Below are 21,543 nucleotides of genomic sequence, written 5' to 3'. Positions count from 1 at the left end.
TCCGGAACGATGCCCCAGCAAAGATGGGGCAAAAGGTTTAGGTGGTTAGGGGTGTGGTGGCCTTAATCTGCACTAGAAAGAGGGCCCCCTTTTTTTATTTATTTTTCTGCTATGGGGCCCCTTCACCTCTATGCACACCCTATAACTTGTATTGCAATACTGATATTACAATACCAATACCCGTTTACTTGCTCCTCCAACTTCTACTACAGGATTGAAGAGGACTGAGGCTTTCGTGGACTTCTGCCTGACGTTAGACAGAACGTCTGGAAGGGTTGGGTCGTATGTCTCACACAAGTAAAAATATGTTGTAAAGCTCTAAGAGCGCAGGTAGATAATTAAACTCTAAGATGCTGACTTGTCGGAGACATTTCTCCAGGGTATGAAGAAGCTACACATCTCTCTGGAATTTTAACGATCCAAAAATTCAATTTGATAATAAAACCGACAAAAAAAAACACAAAAACAACGGAAACGAGAACGCCGTGCCTCCCTAGGTTTATAGCCACTTGTTCACGGTTATACAAATTTGCTTATGCATTCAAAGTATCGCGTGGTGCCTGCATCAATATGTAATGTCCTGGTCCTTCGAGATCGCTAGTTTAATCCAGAGATAGATTTACCGGTCTTATCCATGGAAGAAAGCAAAAACAGACTTCTCGGAAACTCTTACCTCGCATGTGGTGCCAGCAAAGCCAGGGAGGCACCGGCAATGGAAACCGTTGACCAGATCGTCACAGACGCCTCCATTCTGACATGGATTGCTTGCGCACTCGTTCACTTCTATCTCACAGTTCCTGCCAATAAACCCACGAGGACAAAAGCAGCGATATCCATTTATCTTATCCTGGTGGAAACAAAATAAATGCAAGGTTTGTTTTTCCTGATCAGTTTTAGAATTCTATTCGGTAATTGGTGTCATTTGTGGGAGAGCTGGGTGACGTTACACCCATTATTCTTACAGCTCCCATAGGGGTTACTGCTCAGCTTTCCTAGACTCGCATATCAAATCTACCCCGATCCCCAGCAATACAGATCGCACTTATCACTTCAAGACAATAATCCCTTCTTAAAAAGGAGACAAGGAGGAATATCAGCTAAGTGATGCCAACTATCACAGCAACTACATATGCAAGGGCCATGAACAGGGCTTAAAGGGACAGGAAGGATCGATCCTTTTTGATCGCTTGCCTCGCAGCTAAATCGATGGCACAGGTTTGTGGCAATCGCTTATTACATATTTGCTATTTAAGACCACAAGCCAAGCTAAACATACATGTTAAAAGGAGTTTTCCCAGAAAACCAAGAGAATAGGTTATAATTTTCTGATGGCTGGGATGCCCACTGATTGCTAGGAAAGTAATCCTGAACCCCCAGATCCTCCTCACTGAGGAAGAGCTTGAATGGAGAAGCAGTTTAAAATGCGCCCACCACTCCAATCACTGTCTAAGAGAATAACGGAAACAGCCGAGCGCTGTACTCTGTAACCATCACTCTCAAACTTTAAATGGAGCGGCAGTGCGCAAGCTCAACCGCCGCTCAATTCAATGTCCTCCACACTATGGTTCTCGTGATCGATGGGGGTCCGAGCAAAACATAAAATTATCACCAATCCTATGGATAGGGGATAATTTTTGATTTTGGGAAACCCCTTAACGATGGTATTGGGACTTGATAGGTGTGAACTATCCGTTGGCTGAGATTATATAATGCTCTTTTACACGGGCTAACGATCGAACGCTCGTTCCTGATCAGCCAACAAATGAGAAAACGCATTAACGATCGTTCATCCACGTACTTGCATTCAATGCTCCATGTAAATGTAGCAGCTGAGCGCCAATGACGTTATTGTCAATCGGGACTGGTTAACCCGCAAGAAATTCTGCCAGTGTAAAACCACCCATAGCATGTAAACATAACTCACCTTGCAAATGCCACCATTCTGGCACTGACCACGGCAGTCATTGACATCTATAAAATAAAAAATAAAAAATGAGAAAAAGGCATTTTATAGAATACATGGCACAAATGCAGATTTCAGAGAGTAAATAAAAATTTAATAAATTGCCACCTAAAATAAAAAATCTCCAGTCTGGTCCTTAAGTCGTCTTCTTCAGGCCTGCTGTTTAAATTATCTGAAAATAATTTATATCTGTTGCTTGGAAAACCGGATGACAACCGGAAATAGCTGGGATTTTAGCTCCCAGCTTTCCCATTAAAAAAAATAAATCCTTTAAATTGCAAGTATTTTTTGGAGATTCCTTCTAGAAGTAGCGCCACTCGTCCATGGGCTGTGTCTGATATTTCAGCTCCGCTGCTTTCAAGTGAATAGGGCTGAGCTACAATACCAGACAAATTGCAACTTTTTCATAGTTTGTTTCTGGAGAGGGAAAAAACAAAACCTTTACCCCATCTTGGCGGAAAAAGGATGACTGAAGGACTAAGGCCTTGCTTACGAAGTTGCAGATTAATCTGTTTGTCAGAGCTATTTTGCAAACATGTGAACAAGGCCTTACATTTACTGGAGAGATTTTATTTTTCGGTGGAAAAGTTCTTCAAAAAGGAGGGTTTTAAAAATAAAAAATAAATGGTTTGGAAATCTATTCTATTTATTTCATATTTTTGGAGGTTTAGACTAAAAAGGGGATGTCCAGGATAAGAAAAAGTTCTGCTTTTTTTTCATCTTCTAGAAAACGCTTCATTCTTGTCCATGGGCTATGTCTGGTATTGCATCTCATCACCATTCAAGTCAATATGGGTTAAACTGCAATACCAGACACAGCCCATAGACAAGAGTGGCGCTGTTCTGGAAAAAGAAGCAGACCCATTTCTCTAATCTTGGACAACTCCTTTAACTCTATACCCAGACAGTGCAGAGCCAATGCATAGACAGTGTGGGAAGTAGGCAGAGTTGGCTGGGAACTAATGCCATTTGTATAAGAGTGGATAGGAAAAGTCGGCTAAGAATGAACCATTCAATACTAACTGATGTGACAGTTTTTTCCTGTCCATCCTGGAATGCAGTCACAGTAATATCCACCAATCAGATCTCTGCAAGAATAAGCATTAACACAGGGATTGCCCTCACACTCATTAGCATCTGTGAAACAAGACAAAAGAAAAAAAAAAAAATACACACCATTACACAGATTCCCAAGCACCAAGCAGTATACACCAACATATTAATAGGCTAGTTGCAAATCAAAAATAAAAATTACGTATTATGCAGATCGGACATGCCCATCTGCTGTATTAGTCATATGCAACATTTAGTAACTTCATGCCGTGTTAATATCCAAACCAAATAAAAAAAAAGTAGGAGGTTATAAATATCTACTTTGAGCTCATAGGACGAAAGTCTGGAGCAGCCATAAAGGATTTTAAATTTGTCCAAAAATAGAAAACATTTCCAGTACAGCAAAAAAAATAAAAAGGTTTGTAGATGAAGTTCTTAGGTCATTCCACCGGCCAACAATACAATCTACTATATCAATGGTCTCCAACTTGTGGCTTTCCAGCAGTGAAAAACGACAACGACTCTCAGGGCATGCTGGCGGTTGTAGTTTCCCAACAGCGGAGAGACCACAAAACTGTCACGGATTTCCCATTTGGAGGGAATTTTTTGATAGGGTGCCAAAATGTGACAACTGATGCGTGGAGCATGAAAACTGGTCAAAACAAGTGTCACTTCCCTCCGCAACAGTGAGGGGTAACAGTTATTCCAGCCTAGGGCTGAAGACTAGACCAAGCAAGAAGTCTTAAGACCAAACATGCTCTAGGTTTAAAAGAAAAAAAAAAATTTTTATTTTATCTCCACAGTAGAGGGAGGTAATTACCTTTTCCATGTGCAGAAAATATATATCTATAAAATTTTATTTCGTTTTTTTTTCCATTTATCGATCACATTCTCAAATGTTATTACGCCATACACAAAAGCCCCATCACCACATAAAACCCCATCACCATTAATACACGCTTATTAGCTTAATAAAAAAAAAAAAAAAAAAAAGATTGAGAAGCAATAACTGCATTAAGGTTTGGACTATGGAAAACCTAAATTTGACAGGGAGTTCGGCAATTTAAAATAAACTTATGAAATAAATTGTTTTGGCGATTAAAAGTGATCCCACGGTGACCTGTCAAATGCATTGTGTCAAGTGCAAACTCAATGTCACTATAGAACGTTGCTGAGAAATATTATAGCTAGGTTTCCAAGTGACTTACCCAGCTGACAGGTGGTGCCAACCCACTGTGGAGGACAAATGCACTCAAAGCCATTAATAAGGTTTTTACAAATTCCTCCACTAGCACAAGGGTTAGACGCACATTCATCAATGTCTGAAATGAGGACAGGCGGAAGGGAGGGAAGAAAAAAAAAAAATACCAAATGAGTAAAATTCATACAAACCGACAACACAGGTTTTGCCGAGATACGTGTACTTTATTTTCCCTACCCACTAAGCATATAAAACAAACATCTAAAAGTATATATATTTTTTTTAATAAAGACTTATACAAATGAAGGAAACAAAAACAAAATAAAAATCACAACCACTTCCAGAAAACAATTGCAGAGAATTTGACAATTTTGACACCCGAGAGAGTAGATCAACTAGAAACCATTTTGTTATCAGCATAGCCGGTAATTACTGGTATTAATGATAATGACCGGTCACCTGTGTCCACAGCCACGTAACTGTGGGTCATTGACTCTCACAATAGCAGAGGACTAATCTTCTAAACTGCTCGGTACCCCGGTCAACAACCAAAACAATCCCTTTGGCTAAACCTTTTAATTTTTCCACCCATTTCCCAGGCAACCAGGAGACTACGGACAACAAACGTTCTCCGACCTTAGTCAAACACGCATTAGAGGACATCTCACATTGTTTAAGTAAAACCTACCAATAGCACAGGTTGGACCGGTCCATCCTGGCGGACAATGACACTCAAAACCGGAGGAGACTTCATGACAGATGCCTTCATTTGCACATGGGTTGGAAGCACATGCGTGTTCAGCTAGAAGACATAGGTTTGGTTGGTATGCTGGTGGACCGCAAACTTTTTTTTTTCTGATACAAAATTATATTATTTTTTTTAAATGGATGGAACATTTATGGTCAAAAATTTGTAGACAATAGTGGTCACTCGTATTGGTGACCATTCTTTTGACAGCTTCAGCTCTACGGATAGGTCTGGTTTAGTAAATAATTGCATTGCCCATGAGATAACATCTTATCTTAGAACTCTATGTTGTGCTGTCCCTCTGCTATTCCTCCTAGAAATTTCTTAAAAACAAAAATTACAATTGTGTTACCAGTCAGGGGTGTGTCTCTAAACAGACCGACAATGTCCAATCAGTGGTGACAGAGTGAGGCTGGGTAGGGACACACCCCTTTAACAAGGAGAATGGCAACACCCAGTTAATTTATTCATACATTGCTAGGAGGAATAAACAGAGGAACGGCCCAATTTCTAAGAAAATACGTTCCAGGATGGTTATTTCATAGGGAAAACAATAATTAACTAAAATAGGCATGTCAGGAGAGGTGACGTTTAAATGTCAAACTTTTTATAGGTACAACTTTATGAATTCACTACAATAACATAGGTGTTAAAAATGATAATCCATAGTCCGTTTTCCAAATTTTTACTGGAGCGTAGCAGCAAAGATCCTAATCCATTCTACCTATTTCACAGTTCTTTCCAGAGTAGCCGTCAGAACAGGCACAGTGATATTTGTCAGGTTCGGTGTTCATGCAGGTACCGCCATTCAAACATGGATGATGGGTTCCACAATAGTTAAGATCTTTAATACAAAATGAAAAAACAAAAACATACGTATCAATTATAAAAGTCGTATTGAAGTAAACGTGAAAACCTTTAGACTGTCGAGGCATATTTGTAGGAACGAAATTCCTCTGAATGCTCCAGTTACACCAGGATTATCTATGGTCTTCGCCACAAGCTGCCCTGTCCCTTTAAGCTTTTTATGTGCACACAAAAGGAACAAAAAAAACGCAAAAGACAATAGGATAGTAAGGAAAGAATGACGAAAGCTCAGCATTGTTAGTCTGGAGGCTTCGAGAGGTGGAAGATAACCCACCAATGTTCCACAAGGCAACAATCTTTTTAAAGTTTGAGAACACGAGACACAATTGGTGGTGCTAAATTAACAACCACTGAACCCACCCCCCACCCCCGCACAAATAGCTGGGGGTGGGGGGGGTGACAATGAAGTTCATGATGAAGCGTGCTCTGCTAACAACGTGTATGTCCTTGACCTAACGTCTCAAGCAACACGGTCTTATGGTGATCTTCAGGAAGATCAGGTTTTATTGACGACCAACTTAAATAAAGTTAGAAGACTAGTTATATAAAAACTTAATGAAAGGTTAGAAATTCTACACATCGAAGGGACATTAGATACCTGGTTCCCTACCTGGAGAAGCAACCAAACAGACACAAGAAACAATTAACTCACTGCCTTAGGCTACAGTCACATGAGCGTGTTCGATTTAAGTGCGTAAAAAGGGCAGCGTATTTCTGCCATTTCATGTCCATGTGCCATCAGTGTGTGTTGCGTATTGGCATCAGTGCGCTTTGCGTGTGGCATGTTTCATGTCCGTGCAAACACTTTTTTTTTTTTTTTTTTTTTTTTTTAAGATTTCTCTGCATTTCTATGTCATTGATAGGTGACATCAGTGTGCTGTCTGTTTCACGCGTGTGCGGTCAGTGTTTTTCAGACAACCATAGACTTCAAAGAGCAAGCAGGTGAGCAAAAAACGCACCAATACAGGACATGCAGTGAGTTTTACGCAACGGACATTCGCTGCGTGAAAACCCATGCATGTCTGAATAGCCCCATTGAAATGCATGGGTCCGTGTGCGGTCAGTTATTTCAACGGACAGCACACGGACGAGTATTATGCTGGTCTGAATGAGCCCTTAGACTACGTCTGACTATTCAAAAATAAACCTTACAACCTTAAGAATAACCTACTATATTAAAGAAAAAATATTTCATAAAATTTTGTCTTTGGACCAAATGGCACAATGGTAAGACTTAAGGGTCAGTTTAGCAATACCGTAGCATTCGAGTAAAGGTCAATTACATGGCCCAATATGGGCCGTGAAAACAAGCGGCGATCAACAAGGCAGCCCATTGATCGGCACTAGTTTGCTACTTTTTCAGTATGTATGGGGATGAGCGATCGTTACTATGGTTGTCCCCATACGTTTCTATCATCTCAGCAGCACATCTCCCTATTTCTTGCTGAACAAACAATACAATCAGCCGATTAACGAGTGTTTTCTCGCTCACCGACTGATCGTTGCCGGTTTACAAAGGGCAATGATCGGGAACGCGCGTTCATATGAAAGCTCATTTGCCCAATCATCGACCCGTGTAAAAGAGCCCTAAGAAGATCCACCCTTGAAATTTACCTTTATCACAGAGAAGTCCACCCCAGTTGGTCTCGCAGTTACACTCCCAGGGCAAGCGGCAACTCCCATGGAGGCAGCCAGGGTATGAAAGACACTTGTTGCAATAGTCACCCTGCCAGCCATAGTGGCACCTAGGAAGAGAAGACAAGACCTAAAGTAAAAACCAAGAATATTTCAGACTGGTCAAGCAGAAATAAAAAGGTTATCAGAAATCTTCTGTCTTACTGGAGTACATTGACTGACTACCATAAACAGCAGCATGCTGACAGTTTCACTGTGCATGGGTAGCAAAATGTTGACTTCCCAATAGCGTTGGCTCCTGAAAGGAGGGAGGGGGGGTGCGCGGTCCAATATCATAATTATTAGTGTAATTGCTACATTAGCTACAGAAAAAGCATGTGGCAAATTAGGGAAACCGTAAGTAGGCAGGCTCCTTGTAGAGTAGGGCATCTGTATGATTCCCCATGGATTCTGAACTCTTAGAACCAAATATTCCAGCAAGCACCATAACTGCTGGAACCCAATGCTGGGTTCACATGGTGCGTTTTTGTTTGGTTGAGGAGCTCCCATTGAGAGACAGAAGTTCATCTTCCAAGACAAAAAAAAATAATTTAAGTTAAAAAACGCAACACAAACGCACCATGGGAACCCAGCCTAAAAAAATAAACTTGGTGTGAACATAAAATACATGTAATAGGGTCAGTACCGGAAAAATGACCATTAAAGGGGTTGTCCGAGATACCATCAGATTTTCAAAAACCCCTTTAATATATTTACATTTATAAATTACATGCATTTGTAATATACTTACATTTTCCAAAGTGGCCCCGTTTCCAGATCCTGCCGTGGGGAACTTGACTGGTGATATCACTCTCTGCGCTGGCTCTGCCGCTCTGTTGATCTTGAATTCTTTGCCGGGTATACGACACGTCACTTGTGACGTGGTGTATATAGGCTTGTTCTGTTGTAACGCACATGCGCGGCACCTGCTGTTATCTCGAACAGCAGGGACCGCGAGAACAGCAGTGACAGCGCATGCGCGTTACAGGCTGTGAAGCAGAACAAGCCGATATACACCACGTGACAAGTCGTATACCCGGCAAAGAATTCAAGATCAACAAAGCGGCCAGAGCCAGTGCAGAGAGTGACGTCACCCGTCAAGTTCCCCACGGCAGGATCTGGAAAAGGGGCCTATTTGGAAAATTTAAGTATATTACAAATGTATTTACATTTATAAATTACATGCATTAAAGGGGTTTTTTGAAAATATGATGGTATCTCGGACAACCCCTTTAAAGACATTACGGTATTCTTCACCAGGATCATTGCAAAGCACATCTGCGAATGCTTTTGGGTAGGATTGGCAAGTGGGAAGCCAATTTGTTTTTCTAAAGAGTGGAAGTGTTATTTCAAGTACTGGGGGTGGGTGAAGACACAGCTGTCCTGTCAGTTTTAACTGTAGTTATTTTAGGAAACTTTTCCATACAATGAGTGTTATGTGTTCACGCTGTGCTTTTATGTTGTACATGCCCCGATTACAGACCCCACAATTATTGCAATGTAAAATTTCATTTATTCAAATATTTTATACAAAAATAAAGAATCAGCAGAACCCAAATAAACAAAAATAAAATTGACAAACTGCAGATCGAGAACCCGCACCGCAGGTTAATTTCTGCAGTGCGTGGATGAGATTTGAGCTCATCCACTTTGCTGCAGAATTTCTGCACGGAAACCAACCGAAAACGCTATATGTGGTGATATGTTTTAATTCAGTAATCCTTACTTTTTATATATCGTTAGGAAAAATAAATAAAAAAAAAAAAAAATAAAAAAAAAGTTTCCAACAGATGTTTTTGTGCCATGTTCCATCAGATGCCGATTACAGACATATTCTTCCCTACAATTGATTAATTCCATAATACGGCACCTACAGAGCATACATGGTGGTGCAGACTGCCTGCAGCTCCATAGTACTGGTATCCGCCATGCGTATGAGGCCTATGAAAGCAACCAGGTAAAAAAGGGTCACTTCGAGATGAGCAAATCTGTTAAAAATGCTCACCTTCTCCCGGCGCTTCAATTTCCTATTCCTAAGTGTTGTTTTTTTTTCATCCGAAAGAGTGATCTCATATCGCATCAATTTATGATCGGTGAGGGTTTCACTTCCACCGATCCAGAGAAGGAGCGGTGCTGCATGGTCTACACAGCAGGTGGCTGGAAGCGGGAAGAGGCCAGAGTGCTAGACAAGCGTCGCTACCCCTTCATTCTCAGCGTTGGCTATGGTCCTGGAGGTTTGACTAATACCAATAAGAATGTTATGGTAAATCCTAGCAAATTTCCCTCGTATAGGACAATGGAGGTTGAAATAGGGATCTGTATTAAAGCCTCCATAGTCCTAGGCTGGATTCACTCTGGAAGGAAATTCAGTAGCAAAATACGCACATTTTACAAACATTGGAAAGGCAGAAATCAGACGTTTACAACCTGAGCATGCACATCTACAGCACGCTCCGATTTCCGTCTGAAAAATGTTCAGCAGCTGGGACTGTAATCCGCTATGGCTCCGTAATAAGAAAATCTCAAATTGACTCAAATTTACGGATCTAGCAGCACTCTTACAGCAGCGCAGATTTCCAGCATTCCTTAGTGTCACATTACGTGTTTTTTTATTTTTAGAGGGAACACAATGTTTATGAATCAAAAGGGTCACTACGTGTGAAGTCCGGTTGTTTTACCATTATCTAGGAAGAGTAAATGTAGATTTCCTCTAGCACAGGAAGTCTGTTGTGTCCTAATTTTACAGGTGATGGGCCAGCTTTTATTTCACTTCCTCATCGGAAACAAAGGGATCTACACGAATCCTATGTCACACTATAGACCATCAGTATAAAATATAAAGGTTTTTTTTTTGCTGTCCGCCAACATCCTATCCTTGTGGTGACGTCTTGGAACACAACGGTCTCTAAGATGCACAAAAGTAAACTTTTTTTTTTTTAACCTGACCTCAGCTTCCACTTATCGGAAACAAAGGGGATTCAGTGACCACGTTGTCAGGAACAGGTTAATTCCGGACTAGATTAAAGAATCATGGTATACAACATTCAATGTAAACATCGTGCAGACAATGTCAAAGCTCAGCTACAATCCTGAAGTCTACTGTCATAAATGGGATCTCCAAAGTGTTAGGGTATGTGTACACACACTAATTACGTCCGTAATTGACGGACGTAATTCGGCCGCAAGTACCGGACCGAACACAATGCAGGGAGCCGGGCTCCTAGCATCATAGTTATGTACGATGCTAGGAGTCCCTGCCTCGCTGCAGGACAACTGTCCCGTACTGTAATCATGTTTTCAGTAAGGGACAGTAGTTCCACGGAGAGGCAGGGACTCCTAGCATCGTACATAAGTATGATGCTAGGAGCCCGGCTCCCTGCACTGTGTTCGGTCCGGGACTTGCGGCCGAAATACGTCCGTCAATTACGGACGTAATTAGTGTGTGTGCACATACCCTTAAGTGAACGTCTGCCAAACATGAATTTAAGGTTTCTCTATGGGAAAAAAAAGTTGCAAGGACACGGCCACCATCACAAGATTTGACATGGGGGTCAGGGAGTTAAAAACGGCTTATGCTACAGGCCAACTTCATCCACCTGCAGTATTGTGCTAATCCTGCGGTGTGGGATTGTCCTGTCTAGGACTTGCATCGTGGCCACGTGAGCTGCACATTAGAACTTTAAAAAAGTTTTTCTTTTTAGGTGGCATTATTCACATTTCAAATCCTGTGATTCAAGGTTCAGGTGATCCAAAATTTCCTTTATTCAACCTTGCAACACAATTTATTCTGGCAGAAAAAAAAAAAAAAAAAAAAAAAAAAAAAGTGGAGTGATACTTAGGGCTTTTGTTCAGATTAGCGCATTTACGTCCGTTTGCTGACCGTTAAAAAAAAAACAAAAAAAAAAAAACTGCCAGCACACGGACCCATGCAATTCAATGGGGCTGTTTTAACGGACCGTGTGAAGCGCCCGTGAAAAAAATAAAATGTCATATTTTCATCCATTTTCACAGATTCTTCGATTTACTCAAGGTCTGAGGGATCCATGAAAACTGGTCCCCCACAGGTGCGACTCAGATGTGAAAAACTCGTTCTGACAGTTTTTTCCTCAAAAAAAAAAAAAAGCCACGCATGAAGGTCTATGGGAGAAAAATCACCACTAAAGGCTTCAAACATCACAAATTACAAAGCCATGCTTGCTAAGTTTTTGGAAAAACACCACTGGCCCAAAAAAAAATAAAATCACTAAATTAAAAACAAAAACGACGCAACGTTTGACGAACATCTGCCCAAAAAAAATAGATACACAAAAAGCGTGGAGCATTTCATAAAACCGCTGCGTGTGAAGCCACCCTAATTAGGCCACTAAGGTCTCATACACATTGCAGATTTGGTGAGCATTTTGAATCCAAATATATTTTAAAAAAATAAAAAAATCCGGAGTGGATGCAAAGAGGAGAAGTATAAATCTTTCTATTCTATTTCGCCAGTCCCAGTTTTGTCTTCAAGATACGGATACAAAATAATGACTAAATCTGCAACGTGTGAATGAGCCCTGAAGACATTTGTACCTTTGCCTGTAGGAAGAGCAGCGCATTATTGGTTGTTATCTTAAGAAAACGCAGGATACAGCATGGTGGACAAAAAAACAACAAACGACTTTTGCCAAAGTACATTAATAAATTATAAAACCCATAGCGGTATGGAAACACTAACAAATTGCTTGTATAGTCTGGGTAACCTGATCAGGCTCCACACGTCTGTCTGCACCAAAAGCAATTGTTAGATTTAGGATACGTCGACCTTGCTGCAGAGAGGAAGGGGCTGCGAGAGAACTTCATGGGGGTACAAAGTCATTCTTTACATCGCATCCTTAGTACCAGCTGGCACCTTGAATACAAGGAAGGTGCTGAAACAAGGGAAGGAAACTGGGCGGAATAGGGTTCCGAGGATTAAAAACAATGTGCACTATGGATTTTCTTATCTAGAATATATGACCAGGAAAAACAGTATGCATGTGATATTCGTGGCCTCTGTATATACACAAGAGCATTCTTCTGTCAGCCTCAAAAACTATTCAGCCATTTCTCCCATAGAGGTTATAACCCAGCTTTCCTTAATTCCTGAATGGCACGCTTACTTCGCTATATAGGATTCCCTGCTTCCATAGCCAACATAAATAGCACATGTCAGAAAGCATGCAGATTGACAAATGCAAGGGATGATACAAAATAGTGTATGGGGCACAAATGTGACCACCACTATGTATACTTTTCATATCAACAGTTCAGCAACAAACTGTGGCAAGACCATGGGTTGCAACTAATAAAACATTCACGGAATAGTTACCTCTAAAAAAAAAAAACAACAAAATTATATATATATATATATATATATATATATATATATATATATATATATGAGGCAGCCTTATACCCAACAGAATTATTTACACACTAATCCACTGCGAAGAATATTCTAGAAATTAAAAAAAAATTAGAAAAAAAAAAAAAAAAAAAAAAATTAACAGAGCCAAAAGCTGGCAACTCACTAAAGGTTTTGGATGGTCAAAAAGCAAAAAAAACTAACCATTTTCCACTAGCCGTCGGCCCCTTCGGTTTACATCCCACATGCTCATAAAAATACTGGCGGAAAAGATGGCTTCCATGTTGAATTTTTTGGTCATTGTCAGGTGCAGCCTTGTAGTCGTTCATGCCAAAAGAAGGGATCTGCAAGCCATCAATAGATGCCCAGACCAGGCCACCGATCGATTTGTTTTAACTCCGTCTGATCATCCAAAACTACAACCTTTGCAGATCAAACCATGAACGACAAGTCGTTCAGAAAAAGTAGTCAAACGCCTCATGTACGGCCGGCTTTAGAGCATTGCATTAAACAATTGGGTATCCTGTTGTGTCAAACATCCATCAGTGATCAAGTACACAAACATCTGCCTTGTAACAGAAGATTAAGGAGATACAGTAAACAGCTGACTTCTTCAGACCCCAGACATCTTCAGATTCCAGCTAAGATAAACATGGCCAATACTACACTTGTGGCTGCAACGGGCCAGATGTTAATCAGGTTATAGAGGAAAAACTCAATGGATCAAAGCAATGCTGACTAATATTGTCCAGAGATGTAAGACTCCGGCTCCACAGGACTGGACTCTAGATAAGCAGTCTTTGAAGAGAAAAACTGGCCAACCACTTGCATCCTCAAAGCCTTCAACAGACGAAATGAAGGTCGATCATTGTTTCAGTAAATCGTATTCAACAAAATATTGATCTCCTCCTTAATTTCAAAGATTTGAGTCAAGTGACTAGAGAAAATGAGAATATTCATGCTCTTAAAGAATGTTTATTTTTACTAGAATACAGTCGTGGACAAAATTGTTGGTACCCTTCTGTTACAGAAAAGAAAACCCACAATGGTCACTGAAATATCTTGAAACAGAAAAGTAGTAAATACATTTTAATTTACTGAAAATCAACGAATGTAAATCAGACATTGCTTTTTAATTGTGGTTCAAAAGAATAAAATAAAATAATGAAACTGCTTGGACAAAAACTATAGTACCCTTAAAGAGGCTCTGTCACCAGATTATAAGTGCTCTCTCCTACATAATATGATCGGCGCTGTAATGTAGAGAAGTGGTTTTTATTTTGAGAAACAACCAATTTTGAGCAAGTTATGAACAATTTTAGATTTATGCCAATTCTTTTCTTCATTGCCTCCAGCCAGGATGTGATAGCTATTCACACTCGCGACACTTCGGTAAAGTTTCTGTGTGACTTACTCACACAGCGTGATCTCACGAGATCACACTGTGCTGTCATTCACAGCGTGAGCTCGCGAGATCACGCTGTGCTTAGAGTAAGACCCACAGAAACTTTACCAAAGTGTCGGGAGTGTGAATAGACATCACATCCTGGCTGGAGGTGATGTCTATTCACTCTCAAGACACTTTGGCAAAGTTTCTGTGGCTGTATGTGACAGCACAGCATGATCTCGTGAGATCACGCTGTGCTGTGAATACAGATGGACATGAATGGAGGGAAGTGTAGGACGCCGATTGGTCAGCGTCATACACTTCTCTTTACAACGCCCAGTTGGTACAAAGTAAAATAAGTTGCCTATTAAATTAATTAGCAAGTCTAAAACGGTTCATAACTTGCTCAAAAATGGTTTTTCAAAATAAAAACCACTACTGTTCTCTACATTAGAGCACCGATCAGATTATGTAGGAGATAGGACACTTATTATCTGGTGACAGAGCCTCTAACTTAATATTTTGTTACACAAATTGTTTGCCGTGATTCTCAATTTTGTGCAACTCTCAATGGGAGTTCTGCAACTGTCCACAGGTATTTTGGCCTCTCCTCGTGAGGACACTGCTCCAGCTGTCTAAGGTGTGAAGGTACCTTCTTCAGACTTACAGGTTTCAGCTCCTTCCAGAGATCTATAGGATTTAGATCACGGCTCTCAGAACACCACTTCAGACTAGTCCAATGCTTTGCTCTTCGCCATTCTTGGATGTTTTTAGCTGTGTGTTTTGGAGGACCCATGACCCGCAACTCAGACCAGGCTTTCTGACCGGGCAGAATATTTCGCTCCAGAATGCCTTGATCGTCTTGCAATTTCATTTTACCCTGCGCAGATTCAAGACACCCTGTGCCAGATGCTGCAAAGCAGCCCCAAAACATAACCCAGCCTCCTCCATGTTTCACCGTAGGTACGATGTTCTTTGCATTCTTCATTTTTGTGTCTGAACGTAGAGCTGATGTCACTTGCCAAAAAGCTTGTGCTTTGTCTCAACTGTCCAAAGAACATTCTCCCAGAAGCTTTATGGCTTGTCAATATGCATTTTGGCAAATTCCAGGCTTTTTTATTTTTTATTTTAATAATTTGCTTTCAACAGTGGTTTCCTCCTCGGTCGCCTTCCGTTCAGTCCACTTAGATAAAAATGGTGATGGATGGTGCGATCTGACACTGATGTACCTTGACGTTCACCTCTAATCTCTTTGGAAGTTGTTCTGGGCTCTTTGGTTGCCATTTGTATTATCCGTCTCGGTTATGTTTTGGCAATCTGGAGCGAAATGTGCTTCCCAGTGTCAGAAAGATTGGTCTCAGTCGCAGGTCATGGGTCCTCCCAACAGGATAATAACCTAAAACACAGCTGAAAACATCCAAGAATGGCTATTATCCTGTTGGGAGGAACCATGACCTGCGACTGAGACCAAACTTTCTGACACTGGGCAGCACATTTCGCTCCAGATTGCCAAAACATAACCGAGACGGATAATACAAATGGTAACCAAGAGCCCAGAACAACTTCCAAAGAGATTAGAGGTGAACTCCAAGGTCAAGGTACATAAGTGTCAGATCGCACCATCCATCGCCATGATAGCCCTGATCTAAATCCTATAGAACATCTGTTGAAGGAGCTGAAACCTGCAGTCTGGAGAAGGTACCTTCACATTTGAGACCGCTGGAGCAGTGTCCTCGTGAGGAGAGGCCAAAACACCTGTGGACAGGTGCAGAAGTCTCATTGAGAGTCACACAAATAGTTTGTTTGCAGTGATTGTGCAACAAAATATTAAGTTAAGGGGACCATCATTTCTTTCCAGCCAGTTTCATTAGTTGTTTTTGTTTTTTCTGTTGAACCACAATTCAAAAGCAATGTCTGATTTACATTAGTTGATTTTCAGTAAGTTAGAAAAATGTATTATTACTTTTGTCAGTTATTTCAGTGACCATTGTGAGTTTTCCTTTTAATGGAAGTCTACCAACAATTTTGTCCACGACTATGTGCCCATGGGTGACAAGACTACATGAGGGGATTTCAAGTCGTTAAAGCCAAAAAAACAAATACCTGTAAATCTATACCAATAGTGGTTATAAACATACATGTGCACATGGCCAACACCTGTAAATTGGACAGAAAGACGTGGCTAAACAATATAGAAGATACGTTGCATACGGCAGAGCTTTCCTTATCAACCCCACTGGGTCAGTGCAGAGTTGAGGAGAACAGCACATTTATTGGACCTTACTTGATCAAGTTACTGCCAAATTATTTTGGAAAATTCAGAACACCGGGTGAAAAAAAAAAAAAAAAGTCAGAAGTCAACGGGCACAGTCGAATACATAAGAGTAGCCCACATGCCTTACTATAAGGGTTTACGACCAGTATACAATACAAACGTACGAGGACTATACCGCAACACAAGACGAATGAACTATACCCATCCTCATTACATTTTCAGGTTTCATCTGATAAACAAAAAGTGGCAGTGCTCCAGGAATCCATGTCAGGGGGATATGATGGAATTATAGGACTCCGGCAAAACAGAAGCATGAATCACTGTCTAGCACATCCCAGAACCAAAACGCGTCGTCCAACTCCAATGTGAAGTCATAAACAAAGAAAAACATTTTGATGTCGTAAATTTTCAAAAACGTACAACAGATATTTTTATTACATTAAATTTGGCAATTTACACCTCCAAGAGAGCGTGAACCAAAATAAAAACTATAAACTTACTTGCATTCTCCAGGAACAGAACATCCACCATGCAGTAAGTCACATCCCTGTTTGCATATTGCTGCAGAAAAAGACACTTCTATTAGATGAAAAATGTTTATATGAACAGAAGACTGAGGCATTAATACAACTAATTGAAATTAAAACAATGCTAAACCCCCATAAAAAAATAAAAATAAATAAAAAGTACAAAAACTTTATGGATCACAATCAGATTATTAGGTCAACTTTAAATGGAGGTTTTTAAGGATTAGAAAAACATTGCTGCCTTCTTCCAAAAAGTGTGCCACACCATCCACAGGTCATGTGTGGTATAGCAGGTTAACGCCATTCATTTCAATAGAGCAGAGCTGCAATACCAGCCAACCCAAGGACATGTTCGGTGCTGATTTTTTTGAAAGACAACAGCCATGTTTTTCTAATCCTGTACCACCCCTTTGAGAATCAGGTCAGTAACTCACCTTCCTTACATTCCTCCCCCATCCATCCATCCATACAGGCTTTATTTCCATTGTGGTCACAGGTGTAATGACCGTGAAAGTCATCCCTGGGGCGACATAGCTTGTTACACATAACTCCATAGTAATTTTCGTCACACTTGACTCTAATTTTAACATCAAAGTGGGCAACATGGCCATGTAAAACCAAGGGTGTCCACTGGTCGTCCGGGTTGATGACTCCAGCGTAGGGAATACGATCAATTAGAAGAGTCTCGTCTACAAGAGGGGAGAAAAAAAAAATGTAAAAAAAAAAAAACATATTCGTAAAACCTCTTATCCTTGACAACTAAATTAGATAAACGAGAAAAACAAAAACTGTATGAGCTCAAATAAATCACAATAAATAGGTGATAAGAGGTCAATAGAAATAGACCATTGTGAAGACCACACAGGTACCATATGGAAACACCATGCCCTTGAAGACGACCCATTCTAAATTGATCTTGTGCCTATTTTCATGGAACTTGCAAAGGGATTTTAGTCTACGCCAACAAAGCAAAAAGTTAGAAGAAAAAAAACAAAACAATAATTGGATGGGGGCACGACGACCTCCTGTTTCAAGTGGTTAGTAGTGTACTCAACTGAAGCAGCACCAGAAACGGGTCTAATTTGTATCTTTGTTATAGGTCTCCCGTTCTCTATGCACATCACTGGGGGCTGAGGCGCAACACCAGATGGAAAATAATTGCACCATTTCTGGGAAGAGGGGGGGGGGGGTGCAGACTGTTCTAGTTCTATACATCCAATTTAACACAGATTTTGCACAAGCTTTCCTTAAATCACCCATCACGAATCACAGTAAAGACTTATCCAAGATAAAATAATGGAATCATTTAACAACCCCTCAACACGTATTCTTGCTTGGAGTTAACAACTACTTAAAGTGTAGAATTCCGTACATAATTTTTTTTTTGCTTTTTGAAGGCATTTCCTAGTCAACAACATGAACAGGATACAGACTGTATACCTCATCCCTGCATTCTCAGACTGTTCCGTTTCCCCGACTCCCCTCCCCCATTGCACAGATGAAGTGTCAATGGCCTTATGCATTTATTATAATGTTGCCTGTTGGCACAAGAACTTGGGTCTAAAGGCATAGTTCTTAGTCAATATAAAATCAGCAGCCATAGACAAAAAACATCTGGGCGCAAACAAAGACAACCAGGGTGGGCGGCAGCCTTACATGCAAGCGCAGGTATACTTGTATTGAAAGACACAGGTAAGCAGGAAATAACGGAGCTACATTTAATACAGAATAGTTAAAATTGGAGGGGGGGGGGCATGTAAAAATAAAAATCATAATGTTACTCTACGCTCCACCTCCTGAGCCATGCAATCACAGCCCCGTCCTGGAACAGAAGGTCCTCCCACTTCATTACTTCCGCCGAATCTGGGGGTGAAGAGTAGGGCTTCCGTGTCATCCTTTGTTTGCCAATTTTATAAGGGCAAATTTCTCATGCATAAAAGGCATGGGGCAACCTGACCTGTGGCCCAGTCTCCATGTAAGACTTTCGAAGTGACAACTATAACCTGGTTGGATGCGGTGGACACCATTATATCAATTTTCCTGGTGAATAGATTTACAAAATTCTAGCTAGCACAGCGGACACAATGAGGATCTCAGAAGAGATGGCCTCAGATGAGGTTTGATAGGTCGGATGACACGACATAGGATACGACTACTTGCTCTACCCGTCTGACGACAGCAAGAGGCAAATCACTTTTAGCCAGAGGAAATAAATACAGAGGGAAAAGGCTATAAAAGCAGCAGCTTTAAAGAAATATCTAAAGATTATATATATATAGCCAGTAGCTAGGGTTACTCAAATACACTGTACATAGCTGGATCTGTTTCTGTTCCAGTTGATCTCTATTATGGTAACAAAATCTGAAGGGAGTTTACAGGCGCGACAAATTGCCATTCGCAGCGTTACCACAATCTGATTTTTACAGCGTTTATTACAGCCGTAAATAAAACACATCCATTAACACGGTGCGAATAAAATAGTAACAGGTTATGATTGGCCGGTAGACTCCTCAGTGCTTTCTTACCAAGACACCGGGGCTCCAGCCACGTTGGAAGCAGACAGACAATATAATTGAGAAAATAACATTTCGCAGACTGATAATTTAGTTCTTGTTAAATGTGACACTCACATGACAGGCTAAACTTGTACCGACGCATGTAGACTGATTCTTGATCAAATTTGACTAAAGGCAGGAAAGATGGGAGACATTGATGGGGGGAAAAAATCTGCAATAATGAACTCATCTGTAGTCCAAGATGTGGTACAGAGGAAATGCATTAGAGGGTTAATCCCACTGTCAGGTCAATCAAACGATTCGGAAGAGTCACATTCGTAGGAGTTTGGAGTCCACCATATGTCCTGCATGAAGAGTCTTGGGATGGACTTTAATGAAGAAAACCTCAAATGCGCAGCCACTCTCCAGTGAAATCAACGTGTTCCAAAAACCTCCAAGCAATGGTTCATTTTAATGGAGAGATGGCTGTTAAGCAGTCATCTCCAAATGAATTCATAACTAGGTCCCAATTGTCCTCAACATCTCTTGTAGACATGTCTCAGACACCCAAAAATACAACCCTCTTGACTGACAGGGACAACTATGTATTGCAATGTTCAAGTTTGACAAATTTTTGGTTACATAGACAATCCCATTCCATATTGTGGAAGCCGCTCAAAGACGCTAAAGACAGGTGAGTCTCTTCCCTAGACGACTCCTTCCCACCTAATCCGCTGTTTGTGGTGGGAGAACCATCACGCCGAGGTCAACAGAATATGGCAGCACACACTAAATCAATAGCGGTCTATTATTTCGACTGAGCATCCCCGTAGAGCACCAACGCCAAGATCCGCGTTGGAAGAATCTGTAATTTTTGGTAACTAGAAGTCACAATCTCCCGATCCACTTCATTTAGCGTAACCTGCCTACAAGGGGTAGTTTTCCAAAACTGAAGTAAACTAATCAGGTCAATACATACTTCTCTAGCTTAGACACAAATCTAAAGCAATTCTCAGTCGCCCCAATATACATCTGCAGACTAAACGGGAATGGAGCTCCCTTGTTATGAAGTGCCCTTGTTGCTTCCTCATGGAGCTGGCAGTAATTTTAGGGCCTGAACACCATTATGGTTAACATCGCAGACACGTAATGTCCGACATACAGAAGCTTTGGGAGCTTCTTAAAAAAAGTGAATTCAGTAAAACGAAAAAAAGTCTCACAAATACAGAATACACTTTGCCTACGTGGGGTATTGGACACGAACGCCAAAATTATTCAAACCATGTTCTTCTGGGCGACTAGTTAACAGCTTAAAAAAACGTATAAAAGACAAAAACAAAATAAAAAAAATAAATAAAAATAAATAAATCATGAAGACTGTTCACAGCAAACACTGGCAGGTGTACTATTCCCATGGAGGGCAACAAGCCGCTTAGTTACATAGAGCAATTTGGAGCAGAAAAAAAAGCGTTACAATACAAGTGTGCAAACAAGTGACACTTTTCTTTTTTCGGAAACAGCGCCACTCTTGTACATGGGCTGTATCTGGTTTCGCAGCTTAGCCCCATTACAGTAAATGCAATACCACAAACAGCCTAAGGACAATAGTGGTGCCATTTCTAAGAAAAAAAAAAAAAAACTATTTCTTATCCTGACAACCCCTTTAAGCTGATTGAAAAAAATATAAAAGGTAACAAAAAGGCAAACACACACACACACACACACACGTCTCAAAAATAAAAACGTTATATAGTTATTAAATTACTCATTTGCGCTCTCCAAATTCTATTTCACCATCCATTCTTTGAATAAAACCTATGCAACTGGTTGTGAAACTGACTCAAATGTCGACTACCACAAGAAAGGAGCTATTGTGCAACCATCCCAGTCCAAACACGAACAAGTATCAAGTAGGAGTTGAGCGTTGGGTTGAGGCAACCTCAAGCAATAAGCAGGTTGCCCTGAAGAAT

At 40.7% G+C, this 21,543-nt stretch overlaps 1 protein-coding gene across 2 annotated transcripts in view; it reads right to left on the bottom strand.

Moving 5' to 3' along the window:
- Positions 1–21,543, bottom strand: part of JAG2 (jagged canonical Notch ligand 2) — a 71,975-nt gene that overhangs the window by 19,176 nt on the left and 31,256 nt on the right. The window contains exons 4-12 of one of the 2 annotated variants that reach the window (XM_075843809.1): positions 17,513–17,767; positions 17,052–17,112; positions 7,447–7,577; positions 5,690–5,809; positions 4,906–5,019; positions 4,225–4,338; positions 2,987–3,100; positions 1,925–1,971; positions 674–847 (exon numbers count right to left, since the gene is read on the bottom strand). In XM_075843809.1, the coding sequence (XP_075699924.1) occupies positions 674–847; positions 1,925–1,971; positions 2,987–3,100; positions 4,225–4,338; positions 4,906–5,019; positions 5,690–5,809; positions 7,447–7,577; positions 17,052–17,112; positions 17,513–17,767 (1,130 nt within the window). The remainder of the gene's footprint in view (positions 1–673; positions 848–1,924; positions 1,972–2,986; positions 3,101–4,224; positions 4,339–4,905; positions 5,020–5,689; positions 5,810–7,446; positions 7,578–17,051; positions 17,113–17,512; positions 17,768–21,543) is intronic. The other variant, XM_075843810.1, reaches the window with a different exon arrangement.

Source organism: Rhinoderma darwinii, chromosome 12 (assembly GCF_050947455.1).
Source record: "Rhinoderma darwinii isolate aRhiDar2 chromosome 12, aRhiDar2.hap1, whole genome shotgun sequence".
Classification (NCBI taxonomy): domain Eukaryota; kingdom Metazoa; phylum Chordata; class Amphibia; order Anura; family Rhinodermatidae; genus Rhinoderma; species Rhinoderma darwinii.
This window is presented reverse-complemented; position numbering and strand designations above follow the sequence as displayed.